At 46.5% G+C, this 20,795-nt stretch overlaps 1 protein-coding gene across 9 annotated transcripts in view; it reads left to right on the top strand.

Annotated features, from left to right (window-relative positions):
• The window catches only part of CACNA1A (calcium voltage-gated channel subunit alpha1 A), a 282,305-nt gene that overhangs the window by 111,472 nt on the left and 150,038 nt on the right, over positions 1-20,795 (top strand). For all 9 annotated transcript variants that reach the window (XM_032396091.1, XM_032396095.1, XM_032396096.1 and 6 more), the window contains one exon: positions 816-955. In XM_032396091.1, coding sequence (XP_032251982.1) covers positions 816-955 — 140 coding nt within the window. The remainder of the gene's footprint in view (positions 1-815; positions 956-20,795) is intronic.

The following is a 20,795-nucleotide window of genomic DNA, read 5'->3' as shown; positions in this document are numbered from 1 at the left end:
CATGGCAAGCTGATAGGGAAAGAATCATGAAGGCAGAAAGGATTGAAGCTTGAGAAACTTTGTAACAGATTGGAAAACATCCATGTAGGGGATCTGATGGAGTGGAGCTCATAGCTTGATTTCAAATATTATAAACTATCAGCTGGAAGCCAGAAACTGGCAAGAGGTTCAGTGAGGGGCTGGGGACTGGGACACTGGCCATTTGCCAGCAAATGCAGAAGTATTACTCCAATATTTTAGCAACCTGAATTGCTGTGCTGGTGCATACCAGCTGAGAACCTTCACGGGTGTCAGATCCGGGGGTGAGGTTGGTGTACAGGGTCTAACCTTAAAGGCCTTGAGTGGTGCATGTGACAAACATACTGAACCAGTGCTTTCCAGTAGAATTTTCTGTAGTGATGGAAATTCTCTCCATCTGCACTGTCCAATATACTAGTCACTGGAATGTTGGCTACTGTGTCTGAAAAGCTGAATTCTTATTTTATTTCATTTGAATTAATTTACAGTTAAATAGCCACATGTGACCCGTGGCTGCTATACTGGATACCACGGATCCAAACAAACAACTCTGTTTGACCAAGTGATATATGAGGTTGGCCAAAGGGAAAGAAGGAGGGTGTCTTCTCCATGCTTCTGCTTCTGTTGCAAAGTCTTCAGGCAAAAGAACTCCGATAAGGATGCGTTGGGGGGCAGTGGGTGCTGGAGGGTTGGAGAGGTGAGGAAAAATGGGTAGAGATCTCTGGATGGGCCAGGTCCCCAGTCATGCCACCCTCTACCCAGCCAAAGATCTTGACCTTACCTTCTCTCCCTTCCAGGATGATACAGAACCATACTTCATTGGAATTTTTTGTTTCGAGGCTGGCATTAAAATCATCGCCCTGGGGTTTGCCTTCCATAAAGGCTCTTACTTAAGGAATGGTTGGAACGTGATGGACTTTGTGGTGGTGCTGACAGGGTAAGTGTCACATGCTGTGTTTCTTAGAATTATCTCAAACTATAAAGACTTTGGAAACATCATGGTTGGTGTGTCCAGGCTGGGCTTGGGAAGGCTGAGTCCCCATGCTCTTTTTCATCATGCCTTTGCCTTCTTGCACCCTGTCTCCGTACCCTGGCTGCATGTTGCAGCAGATGCTTTTGGTTACAATTAGAATAATGGCTTATTAGAGTTGACTGCTTCCAAAGAGCTTTCTGTGCATTCTCTCATTTAATCCTCACAACAACCCAATGAATTAGGAAATATTAATATTCCCATGGGACCACAGAGAGATCCGAAGCACAGATATAAACTTGCCTAGGATCACCCTGCTAGTGGAACTGGAATTTGAACCTAATATCATGTGATTCCAGAACTCAAGGTTTTAACTGTTGTGCATGTGTGATCCTTTTGCCTCATTTGGAGACGCCTTTATTCCAAGTTGATCTTGATTTCCAGCTGGTAAATGTTTGTTGAGGACTTCTGGGTGCAACAGCTTGTGGTAGGGCTATGGAGAAAACCAAGCTAGATAAGGTACAGTGAGTGCCTTAGAAGAGTTTTTGGATCTGTGTATAGCGCACCATAGTTGAAAGGTGAGTGTGTATACACTTTCCACCAGGGACCCTCTCTATAAGGTAACGCTAGCTGTTATGACAACAATAGAAAAAACTGGGTAATGTCTTACACACAACAGAAATTTATTTATCACTCACTGAAAGTCCAAAATAGTTGTTCCTTGCTGGCAGGGCTCTCTCCTCCAAGCAGTGATTGAGGGAACCCAGGCCCTTACCACATTGTGGCTCCTCATTGTTGACTCACAGCTTCCGAGAACTTTGTGCTTGTATGCATCAAACCACAAAAGAGAAATGAGGATGCAAAGTGATACTAGGGAGGTTTTACAGGCCTGGCACATGCCTCTTCCCTTCCTATTCTTTCGGCTAGAATTTATTCACATGACACACATCACTGCAGGGGAAGCTGAGAAACATTAGACTGTGCTTAGAAGAAAGGAAGGTGGATTTGCTGAGTAGCCAGTCAGGCTCTGTTAGGGACCCCAAAGTCCTGTAACAGATGCCAGCATAGACATTACCATTTTGTGCTGATTTCTGGCTCCTCTGTCCACCCACTCCTCTCCTCGAAGCTAAGACTGGCTTGTCTTCCAAGACCCCTATTCATTCCTCATAGTTCCCTTCTGTGGGGTCACAGGTGTCCTCTGTGGGGTCACAGCTGTCCTCAGTGGGGCACAGCTCCCCTCTATGGGGTCACAGGTCTACTCTGTGGGGTCACAGCTCCCTTGTGTGGGGTCACAGCTCTCCTCTGTGGGGTCACAGCTGTCCTCTGTGGGGTCGTAATTCTCTTCTAGGATCAAATTTCTCCTGTAGGCTCTGTTGCTGTTCCAGATCCTGTCTCTCCTGGCAGATGTCATGGGTCTTAGGCCCCATGCTGTGTTGGCTGGGCTCCTGCAATTCAGGTTTTGAGCACATTTGTTGTTTCAGAGCAATGTTGCTTTTCCCAAAAGGGCTTTGTCATATTGGGCTGTTTTGGTAGAGGCATTCAGATGTGAATGGTCTGTTGTGGGTACCCTGGGCTAGCTCTAGTGGGCTTGAGAGCTCCCTGAGGGTCCTCTGTTGGTTGTTCCCATAGTCCTGTGGCTTGGGACCTTGGCAGGTTCCAAGGACGTGTTGTGGTGTTGGGCACCTTTTTCTTACCTTAGTAGGAAACTTGTCTCTGAAACATCCTAATAGCTGACTTTGTTGTTGTTGTTGTTGTTAAAAGTGCATAACAAAGGGGCGTCCGGGTGCCTCAGGCCATTAAACATCTGACTCTTGATTTTGGCTTGGGTCCTGATCTCAGGGTCATGGGATCAGGCTCCGCACTCAGTGGGGAGTCTGCTTGAGATTCTGTCTCTCTCTCTCTCCCTCTGCCCCTCCCCACTACACTCGTGCTTCCTCTCTCTCTCTCTCTCTTTAAAAAATAAATAAATAAATCTTTTTTTAAAAAGTGTATAACAAAATATTCAGACATTCAAAAAATAGAGAATAATGTAACAAATATTTGTGTATGCAAATATTCACTCAATGAATATTTTTTGTGCATCTATTATATACCAGGCTCTGGGACACAGCAGTGAACAAAACAGATAAAAGGCCCTCCTTTTGTGCAACAGATAGTCAAGTAGTGAAGAAAAGCTAAATGAATGAATGAGTGAATGAATAAATATCTAGTGTGTTAGGTGGCAGTGAGGGCTACAGAGAAACAATCAATCAGAGGAAGGATGGGATGTGTTATGAGCAGGAGGGCTGGAAACCGGGGAAGACTTTATTGGGAAGGCAGTATTTGAATGAAAACCTGAAGGAGGTGAGTGAATGAGCCTTGAGGATAGCTAAAGGAGGAAAGTGACAGGCAGAGGGAATAGCACATGCAAAGGTCCTGAGGCTGGGCTGTGTCTGGTATGTTTGATGAGCAGTGAGGAGGCCAGAGTGGCGGGAACAGAGTAAGTGAGGGAGAGAGTGGAAGAGGGGAGGACAGGGAGGTGATAGAACAACAGCCTACCATCAAAATGAAACCTTTCTTTTTCTTTTTTTTTTTTAAGATTTATTTATTTGAGAAACAGAGAGGGTGGGAGAGAGAGAGAGAGTTGGTGGGGTGGTGGAGGGGCAGAGGGAGAAGGAGAGAGAAACTCAAGCAGATTCCATGCTGAGTGTGGAGCCTGACACGGGGCTCTATCCTACGATCCTGAGATCATGACCTGAGCCAAAACCAAGGGTTGGACGCTCAACCAACTGAGCCACCCAGGCACCCCCAAATGAAACCTTTCTCATACAGTGTAAGTCCCCTGTGTTCTCTTTCCTGGCCTTGTTCCATTCCCTTCCCCATGCAGAAACACTTCCTGAGTTTTGTGTTTATCATTTCCAGTTATGTATTTACGCTTTTATATACATGTAAATAAGGGTATGAGAAATACGTAGTACCTATTTTACATTTTGACCACATAAGTATATAAGAAATATATATAGTGCGTTCTTGCACAGTTTTAAGTTTCTCTGTAAACATTTCCTTCTACAGCCTTCCTTCTGCCCTCACCTTGTGATTGACAAGACTAGGTCTCATTCATCCATTTTCCCTGCTGCATAGTATTCTGCAGTATGAATATTCTACCATGTATTTATCTCTTTGGGTTGTTTCCAGCTTTGGGCTATTTTGAACCAAGCTGTCCCCTCACTCTTGCCGGTGGATTTCTCTAGGGCATCTACCTGGGAGTGGAACTGCTGAGTTGTGTACTCTGTGCATCCTCGGCTTCACGAAGCATTGCCAAATAGCTCTGCAAAGTGGTTGTGCCAATTTATACTCCCTAGGGGCTGACTTTTGCTGGCAGGGGCTGGCTTGACCTTGCTGGCAGGAAGAAGTCTTAAAAAAAAATCCCTGGTTTTTTATAACATGGTTCTTGGAACATCCAGAGAAGCTCGTATACCATGCAGCATATAGTAAGCCTCAATAAATGGTCATTAAGTTGAAAGGCGGCCGTGTGATAAGTTAGTTAGCCACTGGGGCGTTTGCATCTGCTTCTTGATTACAACAAGCTGATCTTTTCCCCTAGTTTTTAAACATCTGATGAGGCTCTAGAGAAGAAATTCTCATCAGAAACAAATAGGTCCTAAGGATGAAAGCCTTAGAATTAATAGGATTCATGGACCCTCTGAAATTGCATGCAAAAATTATGTGTATATATATTTTTTTCTGGTCTGTAGTTTTCATTAGATTCTCAGGGGGTCCTGCTCCTAACACCATAAGGAGCCACCGTTCTTTTCCTTTCTTACCCCTTTTCCTTTCCCACTTCATTTTTCCTGCCTTCCTTTCTCTTGCTTGTCTCCCTGTTGCTTCTCCTGTAATCAGCCACCCTTCCTTATTGTTTGCTGGTTCTATCTCCTTCAAATCAAACACATAGCTCAAATTTCATTACTTCAAATTCCAAGGGGCTGCTTGGTCTCCTCTTGGGCTGCAATTGAAGAACAGAGAGTAGGGACTGCAAGCCCCACAAATTCAACCTTCTGTGCAGTGGTGCTACCAGGCAAATGCTGTACACTCTTAGTTCTGTGTTCCAGGGGGAGGGGACCTGAGTGTATTAACCTGACCTGAGACAACATGGCCTTAATGAGCACTTTTTGATTAACTCATTGTCTTACATTTCTAAGCAAACTGCAGCATTAAAACACCATTCATTTTTCATGGATTCATAAGATTCTTGCCTTCTTCTTGTGTAAAGTTTGGCAGAAAGTATCGTACCCGTGGAGTTTGGTTTGTTCTGTGTAGTTCAAGGCCTCAGAGAAATTCTAACTTTGCAATTTTATCAAACCCCTTTGAAGTGTGCTTCTATTGTATTTGAAGGTCTGATCGTTAAATTGAAATCGTGTAAGAGGAAGATTTCAGAAGCTTGGCTGTATTTCTGAGATGACAGAGCTTTGACTGTAATGCTTAGATATATACATAAACATCTGGGAGGTCAAATAATGCAATTGTGTGTGTTAACAAAGGAGATTGTGGACATGACCAGGGTAGGGATGAAGACAGTTGTTTTTGTGTTCACAGGCTTAGCCCTGTACCTGGCATAGGTGCTCAGTAAAATAAATGGCTGCAAAGCGGTAATACTTCTGAGAATCAGAGTGTTCTGGAAAATGCACTAAGCTGTTTATGGAGATGGGGACCATTGCATTGATATAGTTAAACAGTCCAGGAATCTATGACAGATACTCTGACATCAGATAAGGCATGGAACAGATGAACTCTGGGTCCTTGCCAACTCTGACATTTCATGACTCTGTAAAAATGACGGTTCCTTTTTGGAAGGTCCTACCAGCTGCCCCAGGCTTTGGGCAGTTTTGTTGAGGATCATAAGTGAGGAAAATACCCAACTACTCAGGGACCATCAGGAGAGGACGTTGGCTTTGGTTTCATAGCATCACTGAATTTTAGGACTCAATGGACTCTGGCAGGTCCAAACCCTTTATTTCACTCCCAAGGGAGTTAAGACACAGAGAGACTGAGTTATTTGCCCAAAGTCAAAGTTACACTGAGATGGTGGCAAATCAGGAAACTTCCAGAATCAGAAGCTGTGCTCACATTAAGGAGTCTGGAACCCCAGTTTGGGGGCAGTGGGAGTGGTATAGATGATTAATGCCCCCCCTGCCGAGTTTCTGCCATCAGAGCCCTGCTTTTTCCTTACTTCTGTCCAAGTACCCAGCCTGTGGCCCCTTTCCAGAGAGATAGAAAGGGAGCCTCAGATAGTAGCCCAGTTCCCCTTACACAGCTTAAGAAACTGGGACCGAGGGTCAGAATGGCGAGTCACACACCTCATGCTGTCTTCCCTTTGATCAGTTTAACAAACATATGTCACCATTCTTCACTCTCTCCTCCTTTCTTCGCCTCCCATGTTGCTGTTTTGAGTTGCCTGAAAATAAAAACAGCATTCTAAACACAACAACAACAAAACCAATTGGCACTCTAACTCATGAGACCAACTAACAGCTCCTATAAATACCAGCTGCATTTTATTTTAATGTTTGTCTGCGTTAATTTCTCCCCCCATGGATCAGTCACCCTTGGTATCAGAAGGATTCCCTACCATGGCACAAATGCTTCTTATCATTCAGAGAGTTTTATCATTGAGAGAGCATTGATCTTTTTATTGATCAAAGCATTTGGTTGTCATGATATTTGCTGAACTGTGTTTCACCAGGAACAGCCTCACTTCCTAGCAGTAGGAGCTAGCCTCTCCATCTTGTAATACAGTGACAGTGATAGTAATGGTGTTGGCTGCCATGCTATTTCCATCATTTATTAAGCATTTGTTTTGTGCCAGCACTATATTAACAATTTTATGTGCATTATCACATTTTAGTTGCACAAGCCTTTTTTAGAGATGAATCTGAGGCTCAGAGAGGTTAAGCTACTTACAAAGGGTCCCCCACCTAGTAAAGGGTGGATCAGGATCTCAACCACTCTACTGGGACAGTGCCCTAAAACTAGGATAACCTGAGACCCAAGTTAAGTTCAAAGAGCTATATTCAGCCCAGTATCCTTATGAACATAATACCTGTTATGAATAGCAGTGGGAACATTGACAAATTAGAACTTAGAAGACACTTTATAACATGATATACTATACATGTGTATATGCTCAGTTAATCTTTACAGCCCTCTGAATTAGGTACCACTATTACCCCCACTTTACAGATGAAAGCTCAAAGAAGCTAAACATCTTGCCCAATGTCACTTACCTCATAAGTGGTGAACTCAGGTGGATCTGGAGCCAGAATCCATGTTCTTGAGTCCTACACTATTTCTTTAAAGTCAAGTTTTCCAGGGAAGTCAGGAGGATCTTTACTTTTCTTCCGCATCTTGGACTCCACTATAGCAGGAAAAAAAAAAATCGGCAAAAGAGAGGTCCACAAATGGGAGACTGGCATATACCAATGGTTAAGACCTGGGCTTCAGAGTCGGAGGGATCTCTGCCAGTGAGGAACTTGAGAACGTACTTGGATCCCTCCAAACCTGTTTTCTCACCTGGAAAAAGGGAGAGTGTCTGCCTCCTCGGGCTGTGATAGAGATTGGAGAAGGCAACATTGTGGCTGACACCGTGAACTGAGCCCCTGGACCTTTCTGAGTTCTTCATAAATGGGAGTTGATGAATTGAAGGGAAAGAAATTAGAACATATTCTTTTGGATATGTGTGGTAGGTCCTGCAAATGCCCCAGTCCATATTCGTCCCACTCACCTCCGAGTTTACCTGTGGTGGGCAGTTTCCAAGCAAGCTAACCTCTTTGTACCTCCAGTGCTCTCATCTTTCTGCATCTGTGCTGGAGGGTGTTCTCCAGCATTGCAGGAGTTTGTTCAGCCCACATGACAGACGTTTAACACCCCCAGGAGCAGCCCTTAACCAGTGAGAGAGGGAGTCAGTGTATAAATAGGCCTGGCTTCCCCATTGCTCAGTGAGAAGACTTGGAGGTGTGTTCTACCTCTCAAAGGGCCTTTCACAGGATTGAATACTAGTTGCTCACGATGATACCCATTCATTAGCGCACCCTTTACCGACTTCTTGCTTTCTAGTTTATCCCTTTTAATTCCATGGATCATATCCCAAAAGTCCTCGTCTTGGAGCCATAATAGTTTGAAGCCTAGCGGGTTAGAGATTTCAGCACCCTGGACAGCGCACAGCACACTTCAGCAGATAAAGACGTCCTCCTTTCTCCCTCCGCCCCTGACTGGAGTGGGGAGGGGACTGAGTGAGGACCAGATGGCCAGGTGACATTGCTCCATACTGAGCTTCTTGGCCATTTTCCTCGTGTGGCTGGAGAAGACCTTGCCATCCATCTCTCAGCAGGTTTAGGGGCTGATCGAGGTCTTGTCCTCTTGAATTGCTATGACAAACACCAGCCTGCCTCCAGAGAGGCATCTGGCCACTGCCTCTACAGTTTGCAGGGCAAAATGACTCCTCTCTTCTCACCAGGGCAGGGAGGCTGATGCCTGGCGGGCAGAGGAAATCTCAGCGGAACGGGAGGCAAGTGGGTGCCTGGGGCTGAGGCAGAGGCTACCAAGTGAGAGACACTGCTTTGCTTTATGCAGGGAGGAACTACAGGCATTGGAGATGCTCTGTTGTTACAGAGGTTGTAGAAACTGGACAGTCTCCTCTCCAAGCAGGACCTGGGCCTGACTCAGAGACCACAAGCCTTCGCCTTCGGTGCGGTCATGTAGTAGAATGGTAAAGCTGAGGTTTGGGGGGCAGGGTCTAGGAAAATCAAAGCCCCATTTTTCTTGACTTCTCTGGCTATAATGAGCCCTTTGGTGATATCTGCCAATCTCAAAGGTTTAAATACCTTCTGTGCCTATGTTCCCCAAACTTAAGTCTTCTGCCCAGAGCTCTCTTGCAGTCCCCATGTGGGGAGGCCTCAGTCCACAGACATCTCACACTCAAGATGTCCAAAACTGAACTCATGTGCATCCTTCTCATATCTCTCTTCCTGTCTTTTTACATCATTGGACGGCAGCTCCATCCTTCCAGGGGCTCTGGCTAACAATCTGACACCTCCTCCCTCATGGTCAATCCTTTTGCAAATTCTGTAGGTTCCGTCTTCTTCCACCTCCACTGCCACCAACTGGGCTGAGCCATCATCATCTTTCAGCTGGCTTGTTGGAGCAGGCTGTGCCCAGGTCTCTCTGCTTCTGCCCTCCTCCCCCATAGCCTGTTATCAACACAAGCAGCCAGAAGGATCCTTTTAACACATAAATTAGATCAAATCACTCTTCTGCTCACATCTTTCTCATGGTTCCTGTCTCACTCAATGTAAAAGCAAAAGTCCTCATCACAGCCCACAAGGACCTGCATGATCTGCCCCCGTCACCTCCCACCCTCATCAGCAGCCACACTCGCTCACTCAGCACCAGCTGCACCAGGCTCCTCGCTGCTCCTTGAACACTTCAGGCACGTTTCCACCTCAGGGCCCTTGCACTTGTAGTGCCCAAACCTGGTATGCTCTTCTCAATCCATTTCCTCATCTTTAAGACTTTATGCCAGTGTCCCCTGGCTCCTTATCTACAATTCCAACACGTTTGACACTTCCTGTCCTCTCTTCTATTTAGATTCTTTTCTGTGCACTTGGCTGCTTCCCGACAAACTAGATATTTTACTTGATTTTCTGCCAGTCTCCTCCACTAAGTAAACTCCCTGCAGAAGGGGATTTGGTTTTTTCGCTCATGGTGCTATTCCCCCATGCCTAGAATAGTGCCTGGCACACAGTAGGTGCTCAACAGATGTTTTTGACAGAATGACTGAGTCGATGGTACCAATAACCTGCCAATGTTGAGGGAAGTGTCAGTGTATAATAAACTGGGGCACAGAAGCCCCTTCCTAAGTGCCCCTGCATTTCACCTGGTCTAGATCAGATGATGCAGTTTTGGAGGGCAGTTGGAAGTGTCAACTTAACTATTATATGTACTGCAGCTATGATAAGCCCTCCCATTGGTTGTAGTCCTGCCCCAGGAATTATGGCGTGTCTTACGTGTTGAGCTCTCAATGGACTAAAACTCCTCTGGAACCAGCTTTGTTAGCTACTTTGCACTAATGAAGTGGCAGAAGAATGAACAGGTTTGAGTGGGGGGGGGTGGTCTGAGCAGGGGTGCGTTCTCAGGCCTACTGTGTATAGTTGTGCAGGTTGCGCACTGAACCAGACAGCTGGAGTATATTTTCTAAGTGTGTAACTCGTCTACATTTAAACTTCTTTCGGAGACATCACAGGCTAAAAAGTATCAAATACTTCATGCCTGGGAGTCCTTTCCACCCTAAGAAGCTTTGATTTTAGGAGTCACTTTTTTTGTGGTGCTGAAGAGACATGATTGGTGCCGAAGGTCATGGGTTGTTTTGTTTTCACTGTTCACAGGCATATTTGGAGGCCACCCACAGAATTTCAGGACATGAAACTCTGGCAGTAGGAACAGAGGCAGGAAGGAAACCTAAAACTCTTAAGTCCTGCTCTGAGCACTAAAATGTGGCTGGGGCTGCTTTCCTTTGCTTCACATTGGTATGCCAGGGACGTGATGTTGAATCATTATAAGATTGAGAGGACAGGACGGATCAGACTGAGAGGTCTTTGTAAACTAGACTGATGAGTTTTGATTCATAGGAAATAGCCCTGGATGTTTTCAAAACAGAAACTGCAAAGTGTGTAGCAGAACTGCATTCTATGCAAATCTGACTTATACAAAATCATTGTTATGTAATTGGCACACATAGAAAAAGAAAAAGGATGAATATAATAATTAAATAGTGAGGTCATTTCTACCTGCCATTGCATTTAGTGAGTTTTTTCCAAGGAATGAACATGATTCATGTTCTTCCTAGAACACAGTATATCAGCTAGGAATGTTTTCTCTTCAAGTAACAGAAGAGACATCTAGAAGGGGCTTTAGCATTAAGTAGAAATTTTTGTTACCTGACTTAGAAATCCACAAATCTGTAGACCGAGATTAGTTGAATGGCTCAGTGATGTCCTCCCACCCCGCTCAGTGAGTTGAATTTTGAACTCATGATTTGTTGCCCCAGGGTGGCAAAATGGCTGCCACATCTCCTCTCACGGCCTCATTCAAAAGCAGGAAAGTAATGACTGGGAGAGAAAACTCTCACTGGAGACTTTTCATTTTTATCTGGGAGAAACAAATCTTGCCCAGAAGTTCCCAGCAGGTTTCCTTCTACATCTGATTGGCTATACCTGGGTCATATGACCATTTCCAGCTTCAGGGCAGACCAGAAACATGCGTGTCTGGCATTTTTGCCATTTTATGGGAGGCTAGTTCTGCTTGTAAGAAAGATGAGGGAGAGGGAAATGGCTGTTGGGACAGTTAGCGGTATCTGTCAAATGAAGCATACTACTGACATTCTTTTATATCATATATTACTGTCCATATTACACATGCTTATTACTGCCCAGCCTTAAATATGCAAAACCATACATATTGTACTTTATGGATGATTTAAAGGTTTGTTGAGGGTGTTTTTTGAGTCTATACAATTTTTCCTTTGTGCACTTACTTCAGAATCAGAACTTAACTCTCCCATGTAAGACAAGACATCACTTTGGGGATGTGGGTTCAATTCCTGACTCTCCTGCTCAGAAGATGTGTGACTTCAGGCAAATGATTTACTCTTAGTCTTTATTTTACTTATCTGTTAAATGAGGCTCATGTTAATACTTACTTAACCCCACTGAGCTGAGGTGAAGATTAGATGGATAATTTTTAGCAATAAAATGTAGTCAAGAGGAGGGAGAGGGGAAGGAGGATTCCTGTGGTGGAGCAAGTCCTAGAATTGAGGTGATCCCATGTCTGGGATGATTTGGGATGATAATGGAAATAGGAAAGGAAGGATGGATTTAAGGACTCTTTCCCAGAAAAAAGAATATTCCAGAACATGATAATCAACTGTTGACTGGTATAATGGTAGTGCCATTGCAGGGGCAAGGGGCACAGGGCACTTCTAGTGAGAATTTATTTCAGTCATGCCGAAGTCCCTGAAAGACATCAAAGTCGAAATGTCATTTAGACAGACGTAGATAGGGTTAAAGCCTGCCTGGCCTGTCTGGCCTTGAGAGTCATCCACAAAGAGGTTGGTTAAGGCCAGAAAGTGCCTGAGCTCTACAGGCCTGGTGGTATAATGGACAGGAACATGGGGTCAGGGAGCACCCACACTGAGGGACCTGAGGGAGGAAGAGGATCAGGGAAGGAAACAGAAGATTCAGGGGACAGGTGGTTAGGAAGAGAGGCAAACCACAGTCAGCCACATGAGTTGCAGCCGAAGAGAGGTCTTCCCAAAGCTTTTGGGACTTTGTAATTAGGAGGAAAAGAGTGACTCTAAAGGGTTGTCCATAGCGGGGATGGGGATGCATGAAATCTTGGTGGCAAAGGTCTGATTGAAAAGCAAATGAAGGAGGAAAAGCTTTGGTAGTTTCTACCATCTGCACCAGGGTTTGAGGGTTGGGTGACCTCATTAGGGGACTAGCTTGATTTTCTGGGTCTTTTTCCTCTCCTTTACAAAAGTTTTTTTGTTTTTGTTGTTATTGTTGTTGTTTTATCAGGAGAGTGAAATGGTGAGCATGTTTAGAAAGATGAAGAAAATGGACATCACATATTATTATGTATCTCTTTCCAAATAAAATTCTAGTTACATCATACTGGAACATCTGGACAGATCTTCATGAAATGGGGAAGGTACATTTGGGATGGTTTTACTTGGTGATATATAGGAAATTCACTTGAGAGGCTCTGTCCCATAGAACTAGGATATGATGCACCAGGGCAGCAGAAATAAAGGTTCAAATTGGCATGACTTCTCGGTAGTGATATGTCTGGTGAATTTTGGTTTCAGAGGTGAGTCCTACATCAAAAGGTACTCGGATAGTAGAGGCTTCAAGGTGCAACCTTGGTTTGCCAGTCAGCTTCTCCTTGTGCAGGCAACTCTAGAAGAGGGGGCAGCCAGTACACACACATGGTGGTTAGGACCATGGGCTCAGGAGTTTGAACAGATTCAACACACAGCTCCGTTCCCAAGTTGTGTGATCTTGGGCACGTGACTGTGCCTTCCTGAGATCTTAGCTTGCTCACCTGGAAAACAGGATATCGTGCTCTACCTTGTAGAGTTGTTTGAAAGGTTTAATGAGCTCATGTCTGACACGTGGGGGGGTGGGTTTATGGATGGTATTTACTGAGGGATGGTTTGAAGAGAAAGGGAGAAGGGCTTTGGTGTTTCTGTGGGCCTCAGCTTGCTCATCTGTAAAATGGGAATAAGAGTTGTACCTACCTCAAAAGGTAGGATTCCATGAGGTAATACATGTAAAGCACTTAGAAACTGGCACAGAATAAGTGCTCAGTGCTGTTAGCTATTCTAACACTAATAACTATAATTATAATGATGATAATAATTATGAGTGCTTCTCCAGGCCCAGTTCCACAGACCAGTTAGTTCGCTGTAGAGAACATTGGCTCCTGATAATTTGGCATGCAACATCTAACCCCCTCTTCCAATCTGGGGAGAACCCCCCCTCCGTGAGTAGTACTCCTGGATCACAGGGCTCCACACTCACTCACAAACCGAAGGTTTCAGGAAGGGGGAGTCATCCTCTCTCCACCCCTTGGTAATCAGGGCGTGTGGTTCAAACTCAACCAGTCACACACTCCCTGACCCAGGAATTGGAAAGCAGAATGTTTCAAACACGAAGGGATGATTCTGGTTCCTTCCTGGCAGCGTGCTGCCATGGGGATTGTCGGTCTGGCTGCATTGCTCCTGCCCCCTTTCCAAGTCCCCTCCTCTGGACTCCGGCTGTTTATCTGAGCTTCCTAAAAATCCCTTTGATGCCTAAGACAGACAGCTGGTTTCTGATGTTTGCAATCCAGAACTCAAACTGATGCTGGGACAAAGATTTGAAGGCCAGTAGCTTGTTTGTAGATCCCAGGAAACACAGATGGAGAGTAGAGGGGTGAGAGAGTGAAGAGAAGACAGCCAGTAAAGTTTACATTAGCCAATGAGTTAGTGCCCTTGGCAGCTGGTGCTTGCTTCATCTCTCTGGAGAACTTTGGGAGGCAAGTAGCACACGTCCCTTAGAGTTAGCTCACCTAAGGAGCAAGGGGGCTGGGCTGGGAGATCCTCCTGGGGCATGAGCTCCCTGGCTCTCCTGGTTTGCCCTGCACTCAGACTAAGCATGCTTCTGTGGCCAGAACATCCTAGACGTTCAGAGTGAGTGATGTGGGACACGGGCACAGCACCCACAGTGTCTGTCTTGATGGCTATACTTAGCTGGTTCTGCCATGAGTTGTGGCTCAACTCCTTAGCTTTCCCGGTGAAGCATTTTGGGGGTCAGTTCATCTTTAGTCTATAGCAATGAGAGGAAAACAAAGCTCACCCTGTTGGCCCCACATGGGAGGTGAGACCAGCTGCTCTGCAGGGAAGGGGTAAAGGAGGGGCAGCTGAAAACCATTCCCTTGGGGCGCCTGGGTGGCTCAGTTGTTAAGCGTCTGCCTTCGGCTCAGGTCATGATCCCAGGGTCCTGGGATCGAGCCCCGCATCGGACTCCCTGCTCCGCGGGAAGCCTGCTTCTCCCTCTCCCACTCCCCCTGCTTGTGTTCCCTCTCTCGCTGTCTCTCTCTGTCAAATAAATAAATAAAAAATCTTTAAAAAAAAAAAAAAAAAGAAAACCATTCCCTTGACCTTCGGGGAGTTTGGGCTCCACTAATATTCTGGAGACAGAGGACTCTCTCCTTCCTGGCCTGATGGGCACGGGACTTCTGTGCAGAGAAGAATAGAGGTCAGGTGAATAAAAGGCATAGAAAGTTGAAGCAGAGGAGCCAAAGAGGATCCAGGTGGGATCCAGGGTCCGAGATTGGGGATGAGTTAGCAATATTTTGCATTGTCTTTGGCTGGCAGTGATGAGTAGAATTTGTTCCAGAAAGGGAGAAATGAGCAAACTGGGCTTCTCTCATGATGAGGTGAGAATTGCATTAGCAGGGTAGTCTCTCCACTGAGGATGGCACAGCAACCCATGTGTTCACACCTGAATAAGGAACAAGTGTTGTTCTTATGTTCCTATTGTGGAGTTCTTGTGTGGCCCAGAAATGGCGAGTAACAGAAGAACCAACCTGTGGTGGCTTAAACAGATGGGGGCTTATTTTTTGTCATATTACAAAAAGTTGGCAGTGGGTGTTGGTTGGCACGCACTGGCATCTCTTGGCCAATCTCTTGGCTTTCTCTTGGCCTTTACCTCATGGTTGTAAAATGGTTGCTGGAGCTTTTACCATCATGTCCACTTACCAGGCAGGAAGAAGCAGGGACAAGATGACCCCATCCAGCTCTGCCAACTTTTACATCAGGCAGAGCAAAATCTTTCCCAGAAACCATCCACCGAGCTTCTACTTACATCTCATGGCCAGAAATACGTGCATGGCCACATCTAGCTCCGAGAGAGCCTGGGAAAGTATTTCACGTTTCTAACCATTCTAGACACTGTTCTAACTTTTGATTTTGTATATGATTAAAGAGTATATTTAAAGTCGAATGTTTTATTTTAAAACTGTCTTCATTCACCTTATAATCATCTCTTCTGTATGCTTCTTCGTTATCAGCTATCTATTGCCATGAGAGTGCTGTGTAACAAACAGTGCCAGAACCCAGTGGCTTAAAAGGACAGTGTTTATTTAGCTTATGGTTCTGAGGGTTGGCAGTTCAGTGGGGTGCTTCATCTGATCTCAGATCAGCTCATTCATGCATCTGTGGTCAGCTGTGGGGCAGCTGGGTGGCTCCCCTGTTTTCGTGTTGGCTGTCTGTAGGCTGGTCTAGGATGGCCTTGGCTGGGACCACTGTGCTCTGCTCCACGTGGTCTTTTCCTCCAGCAAGCTAGTGTCGGCCTGTTCATATGGCAGAAGCAGGGTTCCTAGGAGAAAGAGGGAGTACACAGGCCTCTGGAGGGCTAGTCCCAGGAATGTGATGTCCTCACTTTGACCACTGATGGCCAAAGCAAGCAGTGAGGCCAGTCCTGATTCAAGGGGTGGGGCAAGAGATCTCATCTCTTGGTGGGAGGAGCGATACATCATATTGCAAAGGGTGTGTATCGAAGAAGTTATTCACTGGGACCATTGAGACCCTGATTTCTGTTCCCTGAGGACTTCTTTCCTGACTTCTGTTAGTCATTGGTGCCACACCTTCTCCTTCCTTTTAATTCTTGACTCGTAGCAAGAAACAGGGATGACATGTTATTGTTACCATGTCAGTCACACAGTGAAAAGGAGAGAAAGTGTCAGCAAAGGCTCTGTTGAGAGCCCAGGGCCCATCATACGGCCACCTGGGAACTAAAGGTGGGGAAGATCACACAGCTTTTATCAAATCTCGACTTGATACCTGAGTTTTGAGCCCTCATGGGCAGTTGAAGTGAGGTAGCAGATTTCTTGCCTGCTATGTAAACCCAGCACAGTTCACAGCCATGCAGCCTGGCTCCTTATGTCAACTGGGCTTTTGATTTCTTTCTTTTTTTTTTTTTTGAAATGTCACCTGCTCCTGATCAGAGCTGGATGGAAACCTCCTCCAATTCTGTCAGCTCAGGGGGACAGAGGCCAGACTGGCCGACATCTGTGCAGAGACCGTTTCCCTAGCCTTTCTTCATGTCCTAACTCTGTTTTGCTTCTGCCGTCTTTTTAAGCAACCTCCACCTGTCTTCCCTCCCAAAACTCCAGCTTTATGAGAACCCAGGCCAACAGGAGGTCAACCTCCAAGAAAGGAAATTGCCATTAGCTGAGCACCTGTTATGGGCCATGCCCCTTACACACCTCATCGCCTTCAAGCTTCCCCACAGCTCCATGAATATTATCACAGTTGAGGAAAACTAGATCCAGAGAGGAAGAGTCACTTGTCCGAAGTCACACGGATGGGAAGTTCTGGAGCCAGGACTTGGATGCAGATCCACCCCGCTCCAGAGCCAGCCTTCCTTCTGTTCACAGTTGCATTTTATTTATTTATTTATTTATTTGACAGAGAGATAGAGAGCACAAGTAGGCAGAGGGAGAGGGAGAAGCGGGCTCTCCGCCGAGCAGGGAGCCAGACGTGGGGCTCGATCCCAGGACCCCAGGATCATGACCTGAGCTGAAGGCAGCCGCTTAACTGACTGAGCCACCCAAGCACCCCCACAGTTCCATTTTAGAGGGAGAAAATAGGGAGAGGGATGCCAGCTTCCTCCATCAACAGCTTCAGCTCACTCATCCCAGGACCTTTGCAGAAGCTGTTGCCTGTGTCTGGAATATGCTCTCTCCTCTGTGTCTAGCTAATTCTGATATTTAAAGTATTTAAATGTGATATTTAAAGTATAACAACTGGAATGACATGGGCACTGACCAGTTAGAAAGGAAGCTCCCCTTTTGTGCCAAGTGTAGATCTTTAGTTTGCTGCACCATAGGAAGGTCCAGGGGACTTGGAGGGGGACTGAGGTGCCAAGGGGAGCATTCACGGGACTCAAGGAAGTATATGTTTACTGGTATTAACTGTCTCTTCCTCCAGAAAGCCTTCCTGACCTCCCTACACCCTGCCTAGTATCAGGCCAGTGTAGGTCCCTTCTTTATGGGATCTGTATACTGGGTAAATCACCCATCTTCTTCCTCTGGAGGACAAAGACTGAACTCAGAGCCTAGTACAGAACCTGAGAATGATGCTCAGTAAACATCTATTGAATGAATGAATGAATGAATGAATGAACGAATGAGTTCGTAGCTGGTGGTAGAAAGAACCATGCCCTTTGGCAGGTTTGCCCAGGCATTGCTGAGGGATGGACAGCGGGAAGCATGGGACATCCTTAATTTCAGTCATGTTGCTCTGAAGCCTGAGAGAATGCCCAAGACGCGGGAACAGCGAAGGTCCCACTCTCAGTCTGGCCTCACTCGGGGGACTGTGCCTGCCAAGGGGCATCCTGGGAAGCCAAGAGCAGTGGGGGCTTTGAGAACACAGGGACTGGGGAACAGCCCCTAATTTTACATTTCTTAGTCCTTTGTAAAGGAACGGGCAAGGCTTGCATGTTTTTAAACTGTAGGTTCAACAGCAGAGCCATGATCAAGAGCTGGACCCTAGAGTCATACCAATGTGGGCTTCCTCAGTGTCCACCTTGGGGACCTGGGGACATTACAGATCAGCACTGACATTCACTGAGAGCTTACCATGTGCCCAGTGCTGTCCTCAACATCGAGTAGATTATCTCATTTAATCCTCCAAGTATATCCCTCTCTGTAGGGGCTGCCCTTGTCCCCATTATACAGTTGGGAAAACAAGAACAGGCCCGAGGAGGGCGCGTGGCCGGGCAGGAAGCTGGGTGAACCTGGGCAGCTGGGTCCTTCGTGCTCTCCTCCCCTGCTCTGCTGACCTCTGGTGAATCTTCTTGCCTCTCTGAGCCTCAGCTTCCTCATCTGTAAAATAGGGCTTGTCGTACCTCATTTGCAGGGCAAATAAAGCGGTCAGTAATAATGGGGACGCTGGCTGTGGCCATGCTCTCTGCTGCAAGGACCTTTACAAGGACCATCCCATTCAGTCCCTGCTTCCCATGAGGTGCAAGCTGTCGTCCCCATTTTACAGATGAGAAAACAGAGGCTTGGAAAAGCTAGAGCATTTGCCTCAGGCCACACGGCTAGGAAGTGGAGGATTGGGATTTCAATGATGAAGCCTGACTCTTAAAGCCACAGTCAATAAATGGAACAGAGGATGCTGATTCCAGGATTATCAGATGCCGGAATCAGGGAAGTGAAGACTCCGCTTCCAGGCTGCATGACTTAGCTCCAAGAGGTCGTGGCTGGTGGACCTGCCAGGGAGAGTTTAGCTAGATACACAGCAACATTTTTCTTGCTAATAATAATAATAATACTAATAATACTAATAATAATAATTCCTCATATTTACTGTGCATGTGCTCTGTGCCAGGGCCTTCCTGAGCCCTCTGCATCAGGCCTGTTCGCTCCCCTGACAGCAAGACCCGGGTGGACGCTCTGACCTGCACCCTCAGCCAGACCAAAGCCAGCCTTAGCCCATCTCAGGCCCTTGATCCAAGGCTCTTGGTACAAATCGGTTTCCATGTTTCTAGAGGTCCATCTCCAGCTGACACGTGAGGTGCTGAATCAAATATCACTCCTATAAAAACCTTTCGTCATTGTCACCCAGACCTGCCACCCTATTTGTCTCAGAAAAATCCGTCCAGGGACGCCTGGGTGGCTCAGTCAGTTAAGCGTCTGCCTTTGGCTCAGGTCATGATCCCAGAGTCCTGGGATTGAACCCCACGTCGGGCTCCTTGCTCAGTGGGGAGCCTGCTTCTCCTTCTCCCTCTGCCTGCCACACCCCTTGCTTGTGCTCTCTCTCTCTCACTCAGTGTCTCTCAAATAAATAAATAAAATCTTTAGGAAAAAAAAGAAAGAAAAAAAATCCGTTTGGGTGCTGGGGCCCCAAGCCTCAAGGGCTTCCTCTTTTTCTCCATTCCTCTTTTTGTCAGGCCCCACACCTAGCCTATTAGCGAATCTTGTTGGCTCCATCTTCAGAATCTACTCAGAAATCCACCCACTTCTTACCACCTTCATGGCCCCCTCTCGTCCGGCCCCCATCATTGCTCTCCCTGTATCTTGGTCTCTTAACTGCCCCCTTTGCCTTTTCCCCACAGGCTGTCTCCCTGACAGCAGCCAGAGGGCGCCTGTGAGCACCCAAAGGCGGCTGTGTCCGGCCTCTGCTCATAACCCTCCATGGCTCCCACTTCACTTGGAGGAAAAAACCTAAGTCTTCCCTGTAGCCCACAAGGCCCTACAAGCTCTGCCCCATCCCCTGCCTGCCCCTATTTCCCCCTGGCTGTCTTCCTCACTCACTGAGCTCCAGCCACATGGGCCTCCTTGTTATCCCTTTTTAAAAAATATTTTTAAAATTTATTTATTTGAGAGAGAGAGAAAGCACACAAGCAGGGGGAAGGGCAGAGCCAGAGGGAGAAGCACACTTCCCGCTGAGCTGGGAGCCCAACGCAGGGCTCAATCCCAGGACCCCGAGATCATGACCCAAGCCGAAAGCAGACACTTAACCGACTGAGCCACCCAGGAGGCCCTCCTTGTTGTCCCTGAAACACATCAGGCATGGTCCAGCCTCAGGGCCTTTGCACAGACTGTTCCTTCTGCCTGGAAGGCTCTTCCCCCACGTCTTCACCTGACTCTGCCCTCATTTGCTTTGCTCAGATATTCTTCAGAACTATAACTTGCTCGCCCCTCTCCTGACATTCCCACTCCCTCTTCTCTGCTTTATTTCCCTCCACGCTCCTGATGAGCAGCTACCAGACCACATTTATTTATTATCGGTTGGTTATTGTCCAACTCCGCCATGAGAATCTCAGCCCCATGAGGGCAGGGACGTCTGTCTCTTGTATTCGCTGCTGTGTCCCAGACGTAGAACCGGACTTGGCACATAGCAGGTGCTCAACAAATAATCCATGACATGAATTTTCCCAATAAAATGCTCCAGGGGCTTCAAGCCCCTGCCTCAATTAGTGCCTCTGAGGCACTGGCCCTTCTGTGCCCACGTACACTGTTGTCTCCCCCTGGCTAGCTTGTCTCATTGTTTTTCCTTTAAGAAAAAAAAAAGTTTAATTGTGGTGAAATACACCTAACATAAGATGTACCCTTTTAACCATCTTTAAGTGTCCAGCTCAGTGACATTAAGTACATTTGTATTTGTCATACAGCCATCCCCACTCTTCATCACACAGACGTTCTCATCTTCCCAAACTGAACCTCT

This window comes from Phoca vitulina, unplaced genomic scaffold, assembly GCF_004348235.1.
Source record: "Phoca vitulina isolate PV1807 unplaced genomic scaffold, GSC_HSeal_1.0 scaffold89, whole genome shotgun sequence".
NCBI classification, from domain to species: Eukaryota; Metazoa; Chordata; class Mammalia; order Carnivora; family Phocidae; genus Phoca; species Phoca vitulina.
Note: the sequence above shows the minus strand (reverse complement) of the source record. Positions and strands in the feature narration are given on the sequence as shown.